General features: G+C 41.6%; 1 protein-coding gene across 1 annotated transcript in view; it reads left to right on the top strand.

Moving 5' to 3' along the window:
- Positions 1 to 299: 299 nt before the first annotated feature.
- The window catches only part of SEC22C (SEC22 homolog C, vesicle trafficking protein), a 30865-nt gene continuing 11009 nt past the window's right edge, over positions 300 to 20155 (top strand). The window contains exons 1-4 of the mRNA XM_065399720.1: positions 300 to 323; positions 10757 to 10966; positions 13518 to 13681; positions 15714 to 15893. Coding sequence (XP_065255792.1) covers positions 10785 to 10966; positions 13518 to 13681; positions 15714 to 15893 — 526 coding nt within the window. The 5' untranslated portion in view covers positions 300 to 323; positions 10757 to 10784. The remainder of the gene's footprint in view (positions 324 to 10756; positions 10967 to 13517; positions 13682 to 15713; positions 15894 to 20155) is intronic.

The following is a 20155-nucleotide window of genomic DNA, read 5'->3' as shown; positions in this document are numbered from 1 at the left end:
GGGAGCTGCCGCGGCGGGGTGCTCGGGAGGCGCGGCCGGCCCGGGAGAGGCGGGGCTCGGGAGGCCCGAGGGCGCGGAGGGGGGGGAGGCCCGCGCGGGCCCGGGGCGGGCTGAGCTGAGCTCGAAGCCCTTGGGCCAGGGAGCGCTTCTTGGCAGAGCCCCCCCCGGGGCGTGGCCCTTTAAGAGCCGAGCCTCCAGAGGAGGACTCACCTGCTTCCCGGCATGCTCCGGGGTGGGGTGGACTCTCTAGCCGTCGTCTCGGCGGGGCGGGTTTGTTGTGGGGCCGCCGCCTGGTGGCTGTGACAGGGCCCGCGGTGGGGAAGGTAAGAGCCCTTCAGCCGCCCGCGCGTGAGGCAGGCTGAGGAGGCGGCTGGACGGGGCAGGCTGGGGGCGAAGGCTGGTGGGGCAGCTGAGGAGGGCGGGGGGCAGGCTAGGGGCGAGGCTGGTGTGGGGCTGAAGGGGGGGGAAAGGCTGATGGGGGAGCTGTGGAGGGCGGGGGGCAGGCTGGGGGCGAGGCTGGTGTGGGGCTGAAGGGGGGGAAAGGCTGATGGGGGAGCTGTGGAGGCCCGGGTGTAGGCTACTGGCGGGGGGGCTGAAGAGGGTGTGGGGCTGGGTGGGGCAGGCTAGTGGCGAGGCTGAGCGGGTTGGGGGGCAGGCTGGTGTGTGTGTGTGTGTGGGGGGGGGGGGGGGTGTGCTGGGGATACAGAGCCTGTACTGTCAACCCCAAATCTTCCACATTCATGAGTCATTCTCACCGAAAATCATGAGATTGACTTTAATCTCATGATTTTTATGTAAAAACAACAGATTCGGTGTTTTTATTTGCCTTCTGCATTTTGAGCCTTTAGGGTGCCCTGAGCTCACATTTTGAAGCTTTCTCCACAGCCATGAGGGCTAGAAACGTAGTTTTCCCTCTAAGAATGAAGTCTGAAATCGTCGCATATCCACTTGATTCCAGGAGCTGGGGCTTTAAGGAAAACAATTATTGTGAGGCTCATGACAAAATCATGAGAGTTGGCAACACTGCTCAGTGGATGTGCATGGAGGAGATGCCCTTGTTGGCAACTCACTGCTGGAGAAACACCTGGTTACGGGAGGGCGATGTGTTGGGCACTAGATCTTGTCTATATTTTTTGTCAAGGTCCAGACTCCAGAGAAAATAATTAAAGATAATAAGTAAATCGATTTTTGGGGGCCATTCAACAGTGTCTGGTGGTCTGCCTTTGGCCTGCAGTCTGCCTGTTGACTACCTGTTCTAAAAACAACTGTGTTGGGACACTTGGAAGTAGCACTATGTGCTCCTGATGTCTTGAAGATGTGGTTTGTGGATGGGATTGTATTGTGCTCCCAAACTGCAAAAATCCTGCTAGGTCTGGAATTTAGCTCTTCCTATGCTGCGAGAACAATTTTTGTTCTAGTTGTTCACAATATAGGTGTGACTGTGGAAAAGTGGGCAATTGAAGGGCCAATAGGTGTAGTTGCTGGATGCTTTTGGAGACTGGTCCTTAGATAACTCGAGTCAACAAGACTCTATTTGCATGAAAAACTATAACAGTGTTAGAGAGACAAGGTGGGTGAGGGAATATCTTTTATTGGACCAATTTCTGTTGGTGAGGGAAACCAGCTTTTGAGCCACACAGAGCTCTTCTTTAGGTCTGGGAAAGGAACTCAAAGTGGCACAGCAAAATGCACAGTGGAACATATTGTTAACATGAGTAGTTGTCACATATTGTAAGGTGACAGGTTTGAGTGGTAGCCATGTTAGTCTATATCAGCAAAAAAAAAAAAAAGGAGTCTTTGTGGCACCTTAGAGACTAACAAATTTATTTGGGCATAAGCTTTCATGGGCTAGAACCCACTTCATCAGATGTATAAAGTAAAAGATACAGGAGCAGGTATAAATACATGAAAGTCTGTCATAACCCCACAGCCTAACACTTCGTAAAGCAACCCACATCCTTTCATGTATTTATACCTGCTCCTGTATCTTTTACTTCATACATCTGATGAAATGGGTTCTAGTCCACGAAAGCTTATGCCCAAATAAATTTGTTGGTCTCTAAGGTGCCACAAAGACTCCTCTTCTTCCTCCCCCCCCCCCCACATATTGTAAGGGACCATTCAAGTAGAGAGGCCTGTTAACACCTCTGCAGTCATAGGACCAAAACAAAAAAATGGATTTTATGGGTTACAGATTGTTGTAAAATAAGCCATAAATCCAGTGTCTGTGTTCAGTCCATGATTTTTGCTGTTTAGCAAAGTAATGAATTTAAGCTCCCAGGCTCTTGTGCTGGTTTCCTTTAAGGGTGAGGACTGATAGTCAGATATTGATCACTTTATGAAAAGTGTTTACCCACAGGTTTTTGTCTTTTCCTGTGTGAGTTCATTTGAGAGCATAGTGGTCATCTGGTTTCACCCACATAGTTATTGGGGAATTGAGTGCACTGGATGAGGTATACCACATGTTGTGATTGGCATGTGTAGGATCCATTGATCTTGAAAGATGTGTTGTGTGTGTGTGGGGGGTGTCTGCAGGTTTGCTTTGAGTTGGTGTGTCCTGGTCTGTGGGGAGCTTGCTTCTGGTGATGAGCTTGGAGAGGCTGTGGGTTGTTTGAAGGCCAGAAGAGGGGGTTCAGGAAAGATTTATTTCAGGATGGGGTCCCTATTGAATATGGATGGTGGTAGTTTGATGATACCCTGTGTGGGTTCCAGTGTGGGGTGGTGGTAGGTGATAAGAAGGGGTGAGGCGTCAGAGGGGGTTTTATTTCTGTATTGAAGCAGATTTGTTAAGGGTGTTTGGGTGGCCCATTGCATGATGCAATCTACTTCTTTGGTGGACTATCCTTGTTTGGTGAAGACAGTTTTAAATGTGTTGAGGTGTATATCCCAGATTCTGTGGTATCCAAGTGCCTGTCTGTAGATAACAGATTTCTTGGTGTGTTTGGGGTGTTTATTGGCTCTATGAAGGTAGGTGTGGTAATCCGTGTGTTTCTTGTATATGGTTGTCTGCAGGGTTCCATGGTTGAAGGTGATTGTGGTGTCCAGGAAGCTGATGCTAGTGTGGGATTGTTCCAGAGAGAGTTTAAAGCAGGGGTTCTCAACCTTTTTCTTTCTGAGGCCCCCTCAATATGCTATAAAAACTCCATGGCCCACCTTTGCCACAAAAACCGGTTTCCTGCATATAAAAGCCAGGGCTGGCATTAGGGTATAGCAAGCAGGGCAATTGCCTGGAGCCTCATGCCACAGGGCCCCTGCGAAACTATATTGCTCAGGCTTCAGCTTCAGCCCCGAGTGACGGGGCTCAGGACCCAGGCTTCAACCCCATGCAGTGGGGCTTTGGCTTTTTACCCTGGGCCCCAGTGAGTCTAATGCTGGCCCTGGTTGGCGGCCCCCCTGAAACCTGCTCGTGGCTCCCCAGGGGGCCTTGGACCCCTGGTTGAGAACCACTGGTTTAAAGGATGGATCGTGGTTGTTGAAGTTCTAGTGGAAATCTATAAGGGATTTTAGGTTGCCTGTCCGAGGTTGAAAATATCATTGAGGTATGTCACTGGTTTTGTGGTGCATTTGTTTAGCACATAGATAGCACAATCTATTCCACCTTGTCTTGTGATGCTGGGAGTTCCTTTCCCAGACCTGAAGAAGAGCTCTGTGTGGCTCAAAAGCTTGTCTCTCACAACAAGAGAAGCTGGTCCAGTAAAATATATTACCTCACCCACCTTGTCTCTCTAATATCCTGGGACTGACCCGACTACAATTATACACTTTGATAACACTGTTATATGTAGTAAGGAAAGACAGACTCTTCAGGTGTGGCGGGGGGCGGTACAATCCATCCAGGATACCTGCTTCCACAGAAAAGACAAAGGCCTCGCTCCTGCTTCCACCCATACACGCTCTCATCCCCTTTATTTTTATTTCTTTTATTGGCTGAGGCAAAATATCCGCATGTGATCTGCAGCTCTGTTAAATACTGATGAAGCTGTATATTTCCTTTATGTTTGTTTAGAGTTTAGACTGTTCTGTGCCTAATAGACCTAAAGAGGTATTGAGCACACCCAGCTCCCTCTGCAGTCAGTGGAAGCTGTTGGTGTTTGGTCCATCTGAAAATGAGATCAAAGGTGTATTACATGTAGCAAAACTCAAATTTTAATCAAATGCACAGTCAAAAAACCTCAACTTCCTCTAAAGCTTTCCTGAGCACTGATGTAACTTTACCAGCTCTCCCTCAGTCTTCAGTGGGATTGTGTAGATCTGGCCAAGGGCAGAACTTGGCCCAGTAACTGGAAGTTAGTAAATCATTGGGCTGAAATTGGCCTAAATGCAGCTTTTCCATAGGTAAAGGGTGACTCAAATGAGCAATGAGAAGGAGAACAGATACTCGAGTCAGGACACTCCAGCTTCCTGAGTGCTGCCAACCTTCCCATTCTGACTAAACAAAGACAAACTCTTTCAACAATAGAGGAATTTTTTGCTTAAAAGGACACCCAGGCAGCTTGTCTGCATCTGTGCTCAGAGCCTTTTGGGTGGATACATTTTCTAAATTGTAAAATATGAAAAAAATGGAATGGAAAATGTATGGCCTGTTTTATAAATGGGAGCGCTAATTTACCCATAAAGGGGGTGCAATAATACTACAGTAAATGTCTAATTCAGTCATACACAATACACTGACTAGTCTTTATGTGAGCCTTAGGTTAAAAAGCATATCCCTGGAATATTATTAGATGTACGAGTGTATTTCATTCATGTTGAAATTTGACGTACCTTGGTTGTTACGTAAGTTTCCACCTACTTAGTTGAAACGTCCCTTTAAAAAAAGTTTATGTGAAGTTATGTCCCATCTATACTGGTAGTATAACTGGACTGGCAAAATATTTTTTATTAAATGTTTCAGTAGAGTGTGGTGAGGGGCTATAAATGAAAATACTGTGAGCACGTTATTGTTTTCTTAATTTTGAGCACCAAAATGTATGATAGGTGTTTCACAAAAACAGTAATGACACCTCTACCCCGATATAATGCGACCCAATATAATGCGGTAAAGCAGCGCTCCGGGGGGAGAGGCTGCGCACTCCGGTGGATTAAAGCAAGTTCGATATAACGCGGTTTCACCTATAACGCGGTAAGATTTTTTGGCTCCCGAGGACAGCATTATATCGAGGTAGAGGTGTAGCTGGCTTCAGAGAGGCTCTGCATACGTGCAAGGGTCTGCTACACAGATCCAATGGCTGGATTGGGGCCTAAATTCAGACAAGTGATCATAGACAGAAAAGGGGACTGGGGAAGAGGAGAGATAGACAAGGGTTAGAGTAATAAGATCGTGCAGTTACTCAGACAGGTACACATCCTGATGAGTCCGTTAATCTCTCTTAAGAACTAACTTTATCATGTCACCTGCAAGTGAATACATGCCATGATAATTTAAACAAGCAGAAGGGAGGTGGCTTGGGAAACAGGTTTTTGGAAGGCATTCTATGCCTGTGGGGCAGCATGGAATGAACACAGGTAAAAGTGAGAGCAGAAAAATGAATAGGGTGTTGAGGCTGGTCTTGTAGGCAGAGTAGATGGAGAGAGCATGCCTAGTTTGCAGCCTCGTTTGGAGATGTAGGTGGGTCTAAGTGTTTTTCAGTGTCTTGATGACCAGCTGTGGCCTCTGTGTATGACAGAAGCGTGGAACAAACTTGTGAGTTAAATCTTTTTAAGGTTTGCCCTGAATTTTATGGGGTGACATTAGTGCTGACCTCTAATCCAGGCCCTATCAGATTTCTAACAAAACCCCAAATCAGTCAAGAATATATAAGTCTCTATCTTCTGCTCATGAGTAGATGCTTTTAAAAGTTGTACACAATTCCTTAGAAAATGATGAAAAGTGGTTCATTCTAGGTAACCTAGCAATCTGTGTTCTCAGTATCCATACAAATGTCTAATTTCTTTTTGAATCCTAAAATCTTGGCAACACTGGTTTGTTGAGGCAAAGAGTTCTACGGGCTAATTATGTGATGTGTTAAAAGGATTTTTGTTTTTATGTTTTAAATTTGTTGCCTTTCCATTTAATTGAATGTCCCCTTGTTCTTCTATTACAAGAGGGTAAGTAGAAGCGTCCGATGTACCTCATCTATACCATTCATTTTATATAGATCTGAAACAGTTTTAGATTAAGATGAATTTATCTGTTAGCAATAGCACCTAGTAACTGAGAGACTGCTGTTTTGAGGAGCTGATCTCAGTTGAAAGTTAACAATGCTAATATTTATACTTCTTCTGAACCAACAAACTTTTTTCAGTAGGTTAAAGTCTGGGCATTTTTGTGCACTGTTTGTTTTAAACATTGATATTACAAGAGCAGATGAAAGGTCAGTGTGATGTTTCACTCTCATGTATCTTGTTTATCAGTGGAATGGGAGTAATTGTTAAATAGATGATTACAGAAGTGTAATTATTTTGGGGCTTAGTGGTTTGTCTTTTTTTTTTTTCTTTTTACAAAATCTGTTATTTTAAACACAAGCTGTGAATCAAATAGTATCAAGAAACATTAACTGCTTTAACTTTTTTTACTCTCTATCTTAAAAGCTCAACAGTAACACTTCTGTAGTGTCGTTCAATTTAGCAAATGACTATTTTTCTCTTTTTAATGGCATGCAAGCCCTATGTGGCTCTTTCTTTCTCTACTGTCACCAGGGTCCCAGTGGGGACCAGCTGTGGTCACTCAGGGTGAACTGCAAAGAATGGGGCAGACAAACCCCCAAAAGCTGGTGGATATTCCAATACTTAGGCTAGGTCTACACTCTGGGGGAGGGGGGGTCGACCTAAGATACGCAACTTTTGCTGAAGTTGGCGTATCTTAGGTCGATTTACCTGGCCGTGAGGACGGCGGGGAGTCGACCGCTGCCGCTCCCCTGTCAACTCTGCTTCTACCTCTCGCCGCGGTGGAGTTCCGGAGTCGATGGCAGAGCGATCGGGGAAGACGCGATAATATCGATCCCCGATAGATCGATCACTACCCGCCGATCCGGCGGGTAGTGTAGACGTACCCTTAGATTTACCAAGCCAGCATAAAACAGCTTCTTTATTACCTTGCTGGTTACTCAGAAGTCCAAACAATGCAGTTCCCTTAAAGTGATCCAGCCTCAGGCCTCCATCCAGGTACCTAAGTCAAATATGATGATTTCTGAAAATCTTATTTCATCATATAAAAGAAAAGGTTCTACCAATCTCAAAGTATCGGACACATTACCTCCTAGGTTATTGAATATTCCAGATCTTACCCAAATACATGCTACAGCCAATTCTTATTAACTAAACTAAAATTTATTAAAAAACAAAAGAGAGTATGGTTAAAAGATCAATATACATACAGACATGAGTTCAATCCCTGAGGTTCAGATTCATAGCAGAGATGGTGAGCTTTGTAGTTGCAAAGAGTTCCTTTAGAATTCAGTTATTAGGTTATAGTCTAATGTCCAAATATCATATTCAGGACGTACCGACATAACTGGGACCTCAGTCTTGCAACTCAAACTTCCCCTGATGAAGCTTAAGCAGATCTGAGCTGACAGAATCGGGACCAAACGGTCTTTTTATACAGTGTTCTAGCATCCACTTGACCGTGCAGTCCTGGTTAATAAACAATAGGCCAGTGGTCCGCAATCTTTTTCGTTTGACGGGCGCCAGACGACGAGCCACGGAGGACCGTGGCGGCAAACGAGCATCTGCTGAAATGCTGCCGACAAGCGGCAACGTCAATAGGCATCGCCGCCGAAATGCTGCCGAGAAGCATCAGCATCCAGAGGTGTTGCCGCGATGCCTCTGGATGATGCTGCTTCTCGGCGGCATTTCGGTGGATGCTCGTCTGCTGGTCAGTACGCGGGCGCACTTAGACACCCTGGCGGGCGCCATGGCACCCACAGGCACCGCATTGGGGACCCCTGCAATAGGCTTTTGATGTAACCTTTTGCTTAAACACCACCAGTAATTAGTTACACAAATTAACATAGGGCAATTTATCCATTAGGCAGTCTATCACAAACTTCAAAGAGACATATAGACAATGATATTATTTTACCAAAGATTCATCTAAATGTTAATATTCCATTTTGATCTCTGAATCAGTAGTTCTAGTGACAGACAGGAACTGTCTGGATTACACGGGTAGTATCTAAGATACACACAATTAATATTACCTCTAACGTCTAACAACGTAGGTTTGTATTTCAAAGTTCTAGCCTATTTAGCATGCAGTGGCCCTAATTAACATTTCTAACATGTTTTTAAAGGCCGGCTTTGTGTCATTCAGCCTGCAAGCTGTTTAACCCTTTCTGGCCATGAGTTATATTTTGTATAAGATTTGCTGCAATTATATAGCAGTGGTAGCAACAGTGGTTTGCATGGTTATATTTTAATTAGATAACGTCACAACTTCATAGTTCTGATAAATATAATCGTATCACAAATGCCAGCACTATTCTAAGAATGGAGGATTTGCTCCCTCTGGTTGTCTAGTTTCATAACAACAAAAATTGAATTATGTGTAATTAGGGGCCTTACTCTTTTTTGATATGGTGGCCAGTTCAGCATGCCAAACCCCGTAGTTATACAGTGTACTTTTGACTATGATTGAGAGTTTATTTACCTCGCCACATTAATTGCTTTTGCCTACGATGCTGAGCAATTTTTTTTAATATGAACTGGGTGGAGAAAATACCTTCAAGTTCTCTGAATTGTCTCTCTTTTTTTTCCGTACTGTAAAACAAAGTTTAAACACCATTTGGGGATTAGATGTACTTTACATCATATATACAATTCTGATTTCACACTAGATGATCCTTATTAGCGTTCCTAGACATATCCTTTGACTAGGAAGGAGTACTGCAGAAAGGGATCTGGGAGTCATAGTGGATCACAAGCTAAATATGAGTGAACAATGTTTCTTTTTCTTTTCTTTGCAGTTTCTTTCAGTTCTATGATTCTTCCTTAGCAGGCCACCTAATATCCCATGGAAGCCAATTAAGTGTCACGCTGTATCTGGTACATTCAAGAAGCACAGCAGATATGTCCCTCAAAAATGTACCGTGAGAGTTCAGCAGCAAAAATGCTAGAAGACTAAGGCATCAACTTACACATCATCTCAGAAATAGAACTCAATGGATCATCTGAAAAAGCTTGCCAGTGAGCTGATCAGCATACTCCAATATTCTAGGAGGTATGCTTGCCTACTAAAATTAGTTTACTTCAGGACAGACTCTTTGTACAATAAAATCACAGGACTGGAAGGGACCTTGAGAGGTCATCAAGTCTAGTCCCTGCACTCATGACAGGACTAAGTATTATCTAGACCATCTCTGACAGGTGTTTGTCCAACCTGCTCTTAAAAATCCTCAATGATGGAGATTCCATAACCTCCCTAGACAATTCATTCCAGTGCTTAACCATGCTCACAGTTAGGAAGTTTTTCCTAATGTCCAACCTAAACTGCCCTTGTTGCAATTTAAGGCCATTGCTTCTTGTCCTATCCTCAGAGGTTAAGAAGAACAATTTTTCTCCCTCCTCCTTGTAATCACCTTTTATATACTTGAAAACTGTTATCATGTTCCCTCTCAGTCTTCTCTTCTCCATACTAAACAAACCCAATTTTTTCAGTCTTCCCTCATAGGTCATGTTTTGTAGACCTTTAATCATTTTTGTTGTTCTTCTCTGGACTTTCTCCAATTTGTCCACATCTTTCCTGAAATGTGGCACTCAGAACTGGACACAATTAGGACTCCAGCTGAGGCCTAATCAGTGCGGAGTAGAGTGGAAGAATTGCTTCTCGTGTCTTGCTTACAATACTCCTGCTAATACATCCCAGAATGATGTTTGCTTTTTTTTGCAACAGTGTTACACCGTTGACTCATATTTAGCTTGTGGTCCACTATGATCCCCAGATCCCTTTCCGCAAGAAGAATTAGGGTTGTCCCCTCTTTTGATTTTTATATAATATATAAAAAAAGTCCTGAAAGTTTTTGGACAAAAAACTTATTTCCTGTTTGTTTTTTACATTAGGAATTTAGGACTCGTCTGCAACAGTAAGAATATGTCTGCAGTGCAGATTAAGGTGTGATTGCAACGTGGGTTTTAAGTTAGCTTGTGTGAGTAATAGCAGCGAAGATGTGGCAGCATGGACCCTGGGCAGGTCTAGCAACCCAAGTATGTACCTAGAATCCCTGGCAGGCTGGTACTGGGGTGGCTAGCCTGTGTTGAAGCTCGCACCACCATGTCCTCACTACCACTGTTACTCGCACCAGCTAGATTAAAGCTAGCATGGGTATGTCTAACCGCACTGCAAACACACCATCATTTGTGGTATAGATGTACCATTCGATGACTGACAGGAGGGCTAGTGGAAATGAGAACTAGTCAGTGTGAGTTAAATGTGCAAGTGCTATTTTTATCTTTGAATATCTCTTCCAATGTTCCTGAGATTTCTAGAGTAAAAAGCTATCGGGAAGAAATTGGTGAATTCTTTCAGGGAGAGAACATTTTCTGGTCATTATTATACATCAGCAAGAAGCAGAAAAAGGGACAGTTCTAATTTAAAAAAGCAAAAAAAAAAAAATACCCCATACTTTTTAGATCATCTTTAAAAGATGATGGCAGTACAAGAAGTATTGTTGAGAAGCAGCAATGAAAGAGTTAAATCTATGCTTTAACACAATACATCCTTGCGTAGCAGGTTATTATGTAAATGGATGCAATCTTAATTTAATACATTTATTTCCAGATTGTCCTCATGAATACTCTTGTGGAGGATGTCCATGATCCTCTTTGCTTGTGTGGTGAGAGTGAGGGACGGACTTCCACTTTCAGCCTCTACGGATTTTCATCTCAACCAGGACTTTCTGGAATGCAGGAAGAGACTAAAGGCATTATCCTTAATTCTGGCACAGTATCCTGATCGAGGCACAGCAACAGGACGTGGCTTCAGCATACAGTAAGCTACCACGTTCACTTGGTCTTAATTTCACAGAATTGTTTATCCTGCTGGGATTAATTTAACTTCAAGGGTTGGCTATCATATATATATATATATATATATATATATATATATATATTTTTATCCTATAATATAACTGCAACTTGAACATGTGCTACAGGTATAACATGAACTTTCAATATTATATGAAAATGAGTGTTTGCATTATCATGTTATATAAACTTTATTACTAATTTCCTCCTGCTATCTTTTTGCTTCCAACCTGCATCTCTTCTCCCCTCCCTGTCCTTCATGTTGATGTTCCCACTTCTTTATGGGAATGAAACTCTTTCTGTCTTAAGCATTTCTAAAACAGCCATCTCTACTATAACATCTAGATCAGTGGTTCTCAAAGCCGGTCTGCCGCTTGTTCAGGGAAAGCCCCTGGCGGGCCGGGCCGGTTTGTTTACCTGCTGCGTCCGCAGGTTCGGCCGATCGCGGCTCTGCGGTTCACCACTCCAGGCCAATGGGGGCTGCGGGAAGTGGCACAGGCCGAGTGATGTCCTGGCCGCCCTTCTCGTAGCCCCCGTTGGCACCTGGAGCGGCGAACCGCGGCCAGTGGGAGCCGCGATTGGCCGTACCTGCGGATGCAGCTGGTAAACAAATCGGCCTGGCCTGCCAGGGGCTTTCCCTGAACAAGCAGCAGACCGTCTTTGAGAACCACTGATCTAGATGAGTTTTCTCTAATCTCAAGATCCTCATTCACAGTCATGTCAGTTGTATTATCTTTAAATTGTACATTTAAAAAGGTAATCTTGTCAAGACAAAAATAATATTTATAATAAATAATCCTACCAGAGTATACTCTTTAAATTAGATTTTAAAATGGTTTTAATAGGCTCTTCAGCTTTTTTTCCTCATTCCACTTACCTTGATCTGCAAGACTACTCAGACCTGTTGATAATCAAAATTCCCTTCCCATTGAATCATGGGAAGCTACTTTTTTCTTAGGCTTAAGAACCAGCCGAGGTCATTCGTGAATGAAAGTTAGCATCTGGTGGTTGTTTGGTCTCAATACTGGACAGAACTCAGAGGATGGGAAAGCCCCCTTCATTGTGTCTGGCCCATGCAAGCCATCCAGACTGGTGAATGCCCATGTCTGAGAAATAATACTTCAAGGATCCTAGTCTTGACCACATATTACAAAATTCCTTTTCTCTGTTCTGCAGCCCATATGTTGTTCTCTTAGTTTACATAATGATCTATTTATTTTTTCACTACACTTCCTCGATTGGAACAATATTTGTGTACCCATCTCCTTTAGGCACTTATGAAAATCCCACTCCATGTGTCTGAATTTTAAACTGCTACCAACATTCCTGGAGGGGACCTGTGATTATCCAGTATTTTGATTTGCACCACAGCCTTGTGATTCCTACCTAACACAGCAAGAGTGATATGATGAAAATTCACTTTTTTTAAAATAGTGCCAATTGTTTTATGCATGAATGTGGGTGTTTCCTAGGATCAGAAATCACTCCTTGAACAGGGCCATTTGGCTCAGACTTACAACAATGGATTTTCAGTGGGAGTCTTGCACAACTTCCTTAGGCATGTCTGAAAATCCTACTGGTGGTAGAAGAACCGGTGAGACTCCTGCCTATAGGATCCCATAACCCCTCCAAATAAATATGCCACGACACACACAGTGGCTGCAATTAGATATCTAGCAGTTTAATAAGACCTGAGGAACCACAAAAATTCCCCAGCCAGGCACAAAAAATGTTGCCTCACAAAACTTAAATTGTAGATTGTTGGGTCTTAAAAATTATGGACAAGAAATTGAGGAACCGGTTTTACAGGAAAATGCTTTCTTGTTCCATGCACAGTGGCTTATTCTCTAAAACCTATAGACTAACATCTGCTTCCGTTGCTAGAAAAAGCATAGCTTTAATTTGTAAGAAAAATATAAATCCCATGTTCTGGATATTTGCAAAAGGGAATATTAATGAATTGTTTGTTTTTGTATAATCTAAATTGGTTGGATTTTATTTCTTAAGTGATCAGAGCTCACATCTGAGACTGCACTCCTGGTTAGAGATTGTAAGGGCTGGTTATTGGAGACCTGAGCTGTATGTGTATAATTTATTTTTGTGGCGTGGAGGGGGCTATGAACTTTGAATGAATTGAGAAAGGAAAGATTAAAGTTTTAATTGGTTTTCCTTCAAAGCCAGTGTAACAAGGCATGAATTTCATGTTATGTTTAATCTTCAGCATTGTCAGGTGAAGGTGATAACTTTTAGATCTAGTGCCCTTTGTAGAGAAGGGACCATAAACAGGTATGGGGGATAAAGGCTATAGATAAACTGCTGCATTGGTATATTTTCTTTAAATAGAACTACAACTGGGATGAAAACCAGATGGTTTTTCTTCAGTACTCTTTCCCAACTAATGCAGCCAAGATAAAAATATTTTTTAGATACCATAAAGTCTAACGTACAGTTGATGTCCAGCATAACACTTCTACCTCTTAATTGTGTTTTTTTTAAAATGGATGTTTTCTTTTCAGTTTTCATTCTTCTGGGGACATCGCCTGCCTGGGGATCTGCACCAGCAGTTGCCCAACCGTCATGGCATTTTGTTTCCTGGAGGAGCTCCAGTGGAAATTTTCTGCTTCATATGACTCTACGAGCATAAACTTGGCTACCAGACCCTATGCTTTTCTTGAATTTGGTTTGTAGATTTACTCTTTTACTGTTAGAATCCTTTGTACAGAGCATCATATTTGAAATAATTAAACTAGTGGACAGGTTGGTAATGACAAGGAGCCATGCTAATTCCTGATTGTACAAAGTGGCTTTATGTGTCAGGAGAAGGGTGTACGAAAAATATTCATATAATAATATGAAACTGTATATTATTATTGTGGTATTTCTTAGGAGTCTTAGTCGTAGACCTGGGCCCTGTTGTGCTAGGTGCTGTACAAACACAGAACAAAAAGACAGTCCCTGCCCCAAAATGTTTACAATCTAAGTATAAGACAAGACTGGGAAAAAGACCGTGTGAGCAGCACAGAAAACAGAGAGATGACGCAGGTCAGCGTGGTAGCCAGTTTCACTTCCCACATAGCTTAGGTTCATGTAGCACTTCGTGATCATACTGGGTGTCCTCTCTCACCTGTGATTCCTGACATAAATAAATGGCTTTTTTTTTTCACCTACCAACTAGGGCCCCTTGTGAACATCACATCTCTGGAAAAATATGACTAGCTCTGTAGGATTAGTTCCATTAGTGAGATCTCTATACCCTGTGAGGGCTAGGGTGGTGAAATGGGTTAATACACTAACGTCCAGCTCTGAACAAGAGATTTCAGATCCTGCTTAGAAGAAAGAGATGCTTAAAGGGAAACTACAGTATGCAGCAGTTCTTGCGTTGAGTGAATTGACTGCCAGCCACATTCTAATGTCTTCATAAATCGGTGTTGAAATTTGCATTTTATTTCTCCTGCATTTTGGCTAGGGATTTCTAGCTTATTTTAATCACACATTGGCGATGTACGAAGAAAACAAAATGCAAAAGTTTTGATTCCTTGCTTTTTTCATTTTCAGTGTCATGTTTCCCTCCCCTCTTATGCTTTTGCATGATCTTTTATACATTCTTCTAGATCTAAACTGCACTGAATAAATTGCAAGATCTGAACTGTTGCCTTAGTAGTTATTGATCTTTGTAACTGTTTAACTCTTGGAATATTGCAACACTAATATGATCCCTGTAGTTGTTGCTTGAAATCCCTTATCCTTGCCTGATGCTGTGTACTCTGGGTCATAAAGCACTCTGTAGTCTTGCTGTTCAGTAGGATCTGCCATCAACCTAAATGATATGTTGTAACTTACTGTTTGGATGTATTGCCTTTTAAGTTAAGATTTTTTTTTTTTTTTTTTTTTTACTTCACTTAAAAAACAGATCTCTTTATAAATATGCTTCTACAGTTAATTTGCTTCATTACTCATGATTATTACATTATTTTTTATAACAAAACTTCCACCCTTCATAGTATAGAGATAAGCAAGTAAGCTCGGCTAGAGAACAGTTAGCAATATCCGTAATGGGGAGCTCCAACTCTGGAGATGTGCATGATTGTTACTGAGATGCTACTGTAGGTTATAGTTTTAGTGTTCTGCAACTTGACTCAAACCTGTGGAGAGGGATATTTTTGTATGAGAACGCTGTTATAAAATCTAACTATGGAATATTTGTCTGAGTCATTTGTAGCACAAGTCTCAGGAAAATCCCTGTGCATCCTGGTCTGAGAAGTTGTTGCTGTGACTTTGAATAGTAGGTCCCATCTTGAATAGGTCTATGACTTTGAACAGTAGGTCCCATCTTGCACTGTAAAACTAAAATTCCCAGCACTGTTTAAAATACAATTCTGTCTTGCGGAGTAGATGGGACATTACAGCATTCAAGGCTTCATTGTGATTGATAGACCTTGTTAAACCATGGTTAGGTCGTCTCTACTGTGCAGAGTAAAGCTGTGTTTTAAGCAAATCTGGGATGGCGAGTGTGTGTGTTTCAGCATCCAGAAGTGTGATGGGTACTTTACACAACAAATAGAAAGCAAAGTATTTGACCCAAACAATAAACAATAACATTTTAGATATGCTACAGTTAAGGTTAAAAAACGGGATAGGAAGGTCCGGGATATCAGTTAGCTCATTAACAATCCAGTGTTTTAATTAAAATATTTCTTGATACCCTCTTATAGATAATATTATTCAGAAAGTGAAATACCATTTCAACTACACAAGCTGCTCTCAAATGAAGAACAACCTGGAGAAAATTCAGGAAGAGCTGAAGTTCCATCCTCCTGTGCTTCTGAAACTAGAGGATACAGAGCTGATGAACGGGATGATTAACGGGCACATAGAAGTGCACATGGGGTCTGGTAAGTTATTGGTATGCAAAGATTTTTTTTTTAATGTCAGCAATACAGGTTTCTTCTGATAACTACCTTTTTAACCTACGATGAATAGTTAAAAATCCCAGTTGTGTTTTTTCTGAAATGAGAAACCCATGTTAACATATATAAACCTCAGACAAATAGTTCTTGTTCAAGGCTAGCTTTTTCATCATCATGAAGAGGACATAAACCCTTGTGTTATAGCAGATACATAATGAAACTGATGAAGTACTTATAGTAGTTCATCTTTAACCATAAATCATTTTCTCTATGGAAGTTCGTTATGACTGGAATTACGAATTGCACATTTCCCCTGCATTTAAGCAAGTTGAGGCTTTAATTTTCTTTAAGAGAAAGAGCTTCATTATATCATGTGTTCCATAAACAAAGACCCAAAATATATTTCCAGTCTAGAAGATTTATTTTAGCTTAAGGAAGAAAATGATTCAAAGAATAAATATCTCTGAGACGGCAGGGTGATGTCTCACTTAAGATTATCCATCTTGAATTGTTTCACAGCATTTCACCTTTCCCTCTTCCCCAGTAGCCAGGCAAGATAACAGCTTACATTTAAAGTTGCTGTAAGTAAAAAACAGAATTAAAGCTATCTTACAGTTATGATAAACATCTACTCAAATATCATATTGAGAGGTTTCACATAGCTAACATTGTATAACAAACACTTTAAAATGTATCTATTTGTTTTTCAGTATCATCTTACTATGCAAAAACTTAGAACACAGCTTGACTTGCCTATTTCAGGGTGAATCTGTAGGGCTAACAAAAAACCCCCATTGTTTTATTTATAAACGAAGCAGATTTGATTGGCAAGTTATATTAGTGATCAGTTTTCAGAACCACATGTGAAGGGACAATATCTTATGACCTGCCAGGCTTAGAAATACTTTGAACTAGTACAGATGCTTTCAAGACCAGTATATATTTCCAAGCTAGACCTGAACAAATGATCAGAACTAAATATTCAGTTCTCATAACCTCCGTATTCTTTATTTCTTCCATTTTCCATCTAGTTTTGAACCTCTGGCTCTTTTCAGTGGTCTAACCCAGATACTCATACATATTGTTTCATCCTTATTGTAAGAACCATTTTCAGCCTCATCTATCTACCACTGCTTGACTCCGCTTTTCTGGCTTTTGTCTGTATCTCGGTCTTTCATTTTCTGTCATTAACAGAAGCAGTGGCTGAATCCCATTCTACTGCCTCCAAAATTTGCTTGTTCTATCTTAGAAGGAAACTAAGACTTTATCTACACTACAACTATACTAGTCAGGAAACTTGGTGACAACACAAAGCCAGGGGATCTGATTACAATAAGGTTGAAAGATATAGTAGAGACAGGACCTAATCATGTCCTCGTAAACAGGTAAAAATGTGTACTGTCCAAGGCTTTAGACTTGTCACAGGGAGGTGGTTAGTTCCTATCTACACTTTGTAACCATGTTGTGACCAGATCCTCTGACTCCCTATTTCTAATGTAGGAAAGGTGAGCATAGTCTAGCCATCTCCTCCCGATCTACTCTGGCCAGAGAGAACCCCTTTTGCACCATGCTAAAGAACAATGCTTGAACCCAGTTCTTGCTCGCAAGGTGCTAGCATTGTTCCTTTGGTCAGTGTGGTCGCCATTGTCTTACTGGAAAGCGTAACTCCTATCTTGACGGTGTTTATATAGCGGGTGAAGTTCTGGAAGAGATTGGGTCCTTAAGAAATGTTGTAAATAGTTGATGTGGAGAGGAGAGAACATTTCCATCCTAGACAGATACAGAAATGGTATTTATGAAATGGAAAAACATCTTGTCCTAATTGTCTGGTAAACACGGTAATAAGCTATGCAGCATTGTGTTCTCCTGAATGAACACCACTAGTCTCCTGAACAGCTTTACAGGTCGTATTTAAAGCATAATTGTGTTTTCTTAAGATGAGATCTTAATACAAGTGTTTTTCAGATTTAAAATACCCCACTTATTTTTAAATGGAAATATCTGAGTCTAATTTCATACTGCTAAAGATCATGCATTGACTTGGAGCTCTCTGTCAGCCTTATTTCTCTGCTTGGCTCCTTGGCAGCCAACTATTTTGTACAATGCCCTGAGGAAATAGCCATTACCGTTTGCTGCAAATTCCATTCTATCTCCAGTTAAATAGGCTGAGGGAATCAGTTTGGAAAAATCTTAAGTGAAACTTCTGCCTGTTACTTAGTGAACGGTTTTGCAGGATTATATAGTCCCCTGGAGAAATGCACGAACTGCTGCTGATAAGGACGGAACAATCTCCGATTCTCCAGGGCCACACAATTTATGTACCGACTTAACTATTTCTGTTATGGGTGTGATTTTGAAATAGCTACATCAGTACTACCCCTAATGTGGTTGTAGTTATACTGGTATAAGGATACTTATACTGGCTTGGTTTATTCTCTTAAATATGGGAATAAGCCATACCACTGTAAGTGGTACAACTTTTTATGAGTGGGTAATGCCTAAGACTTTTTATATAGGAATAAAATGAAATGAAAACTTTTGTCTTGGGGTATAAAGTCAGAAATAAACCAACCCCACATGATCAGGCGTAGCACTCTCCACTCTTTTTCTCCCATGATATTAACGCTTATTGCCTCCTGTATAGAACTTCTAATTTGTAAATTTTCCAAACTAGATTCTTCATCATATTCAAGTCTCAATATGTTGCTTCCATAGTTTCTCACTGGGGACTGGAAGCTGATGATATGCTTACTTCAAGCAGGGAAGAATGACTCTTATTAGTTATTGACAATTCCTGTTTGTTTTAAAGTGAAACACTGATTGGCTCTGAAGTGAATCTTGGCAACGTATTTATTTATTTGACATATGCAGTCTGGTCAAGCCAAGCCATGGCATTCTTATTAACGATGTTCCAGGCACGAAGACCTCCAGGAAGTTGTCATTTTGCAGTCCTTAACAATACGTGTCATAGTTTGTGGCTGCCCACATTGACATAGTGGACTGTCTGTAAAATACCACTGAAATTTCACTGCAGCACAAATTCCATGTCAAGTACGAAACTGGTTCAGAAGGCTCCATTGCCTTCATGGTAAATCAAACCCAGGATGACATTGAGTGGGGTCCGAGACAAGATAATTATTTGTCACTTTCTCAGCGGACCATGGAGCTCACCACGTGTCCTCTACTGTAAATTCCTCACCTGGTAAACTTATCTACAATGGGCAATGTGAGGACAGACAATCATGTGGTGGATTAAACAAGTCTTTAATTAACAGTGGATGTGGCATATCATGCAGAGTCGTCATGAGCTTTGCTTCACTCTCCTCTCTGCAAACACTGAGTGAAGCAATATTGCAGAGAACCAGTAACCATGGTAGAGGAGTAGATTTAAGTGGCCTGAAATAATACGCATGGTGGAATTAAGTAGTATGTCAATCATCTTTGTGTGAGACAAGTGAGCCCATACTGGAGTGCAATACTCTGCCGCTGAATAACAGAATGCCACGGCTGAAGTGCGTAATGTTTGGGCTTTGGCACCCCATGTCATTCTGGCCAGTTTTCTGAGCAGGTTGCTGTGTTTTGACCTTAGTCGCTGTCTTTATAAAATGGTCATGATATGTGAGTTCTATCCAATGTGACGCCTAGATAGACCAGGTGTGAATCATGCTTTATTCGCTGACCATTGAGAACTATATTCAGCTCTCTGCCCACTTGTGCATGATGTAAGTGGGAAAACACTCAACACAGTCTTACTTCCACTTGGTATCAGGCGCAACCGACGACAATCGGTAATAGCCACCATATCTGCGTTTAGAACGCTCTCTTAGGTATGTCAAAGGCATGTGACTGAGTGCCAAGGCACATGTCGTCTGCATGAACAAACTTGGCAACTTGCAGTCAAGGGATAGCTAGACGAGGGAGGGAGAATCAATGCTCTTTTCGGGAGAATTGTGTGGGGGAGGAATATGCACTATTGCTTATTTTAGTAAAACTTAATCCATCGAGTAATGTACAGTAAACTATGTGTGCAGATCATTGAGAAAATAAAACATGCTGGTGCTGCTTACACTGCTCTACAGCCAAAATGCTTCTGAAATAAATGTAGTCAAACTTTACTAATTCTGGGCCACTGAGAACGAAAATGATGCTTAAAATTGTTGATTGGCTCTAGTTTTCAAGATATGCGATTGGGTCAGTATATACAACCCTTGACTTGGGAATGGCGGAGGATAAGTGAGTTATAAAGG

This window comes from Emys orbicularis, chromosome 2 (genome assembly GCF_028017835.1).
Source record: "Emys orbicularis isolate rEmyOrb1 chromosome 2, rEmyOrb1.hap1, whole genome shotgun sequence".
NCBI lineage: Eukaryota > Metazoa > Chordata > Testudines > Emydidae > Emys > Emys orbicularis.
This window is presented reverse-complemented; position numbering and strand designations above follow the sequence as displayed.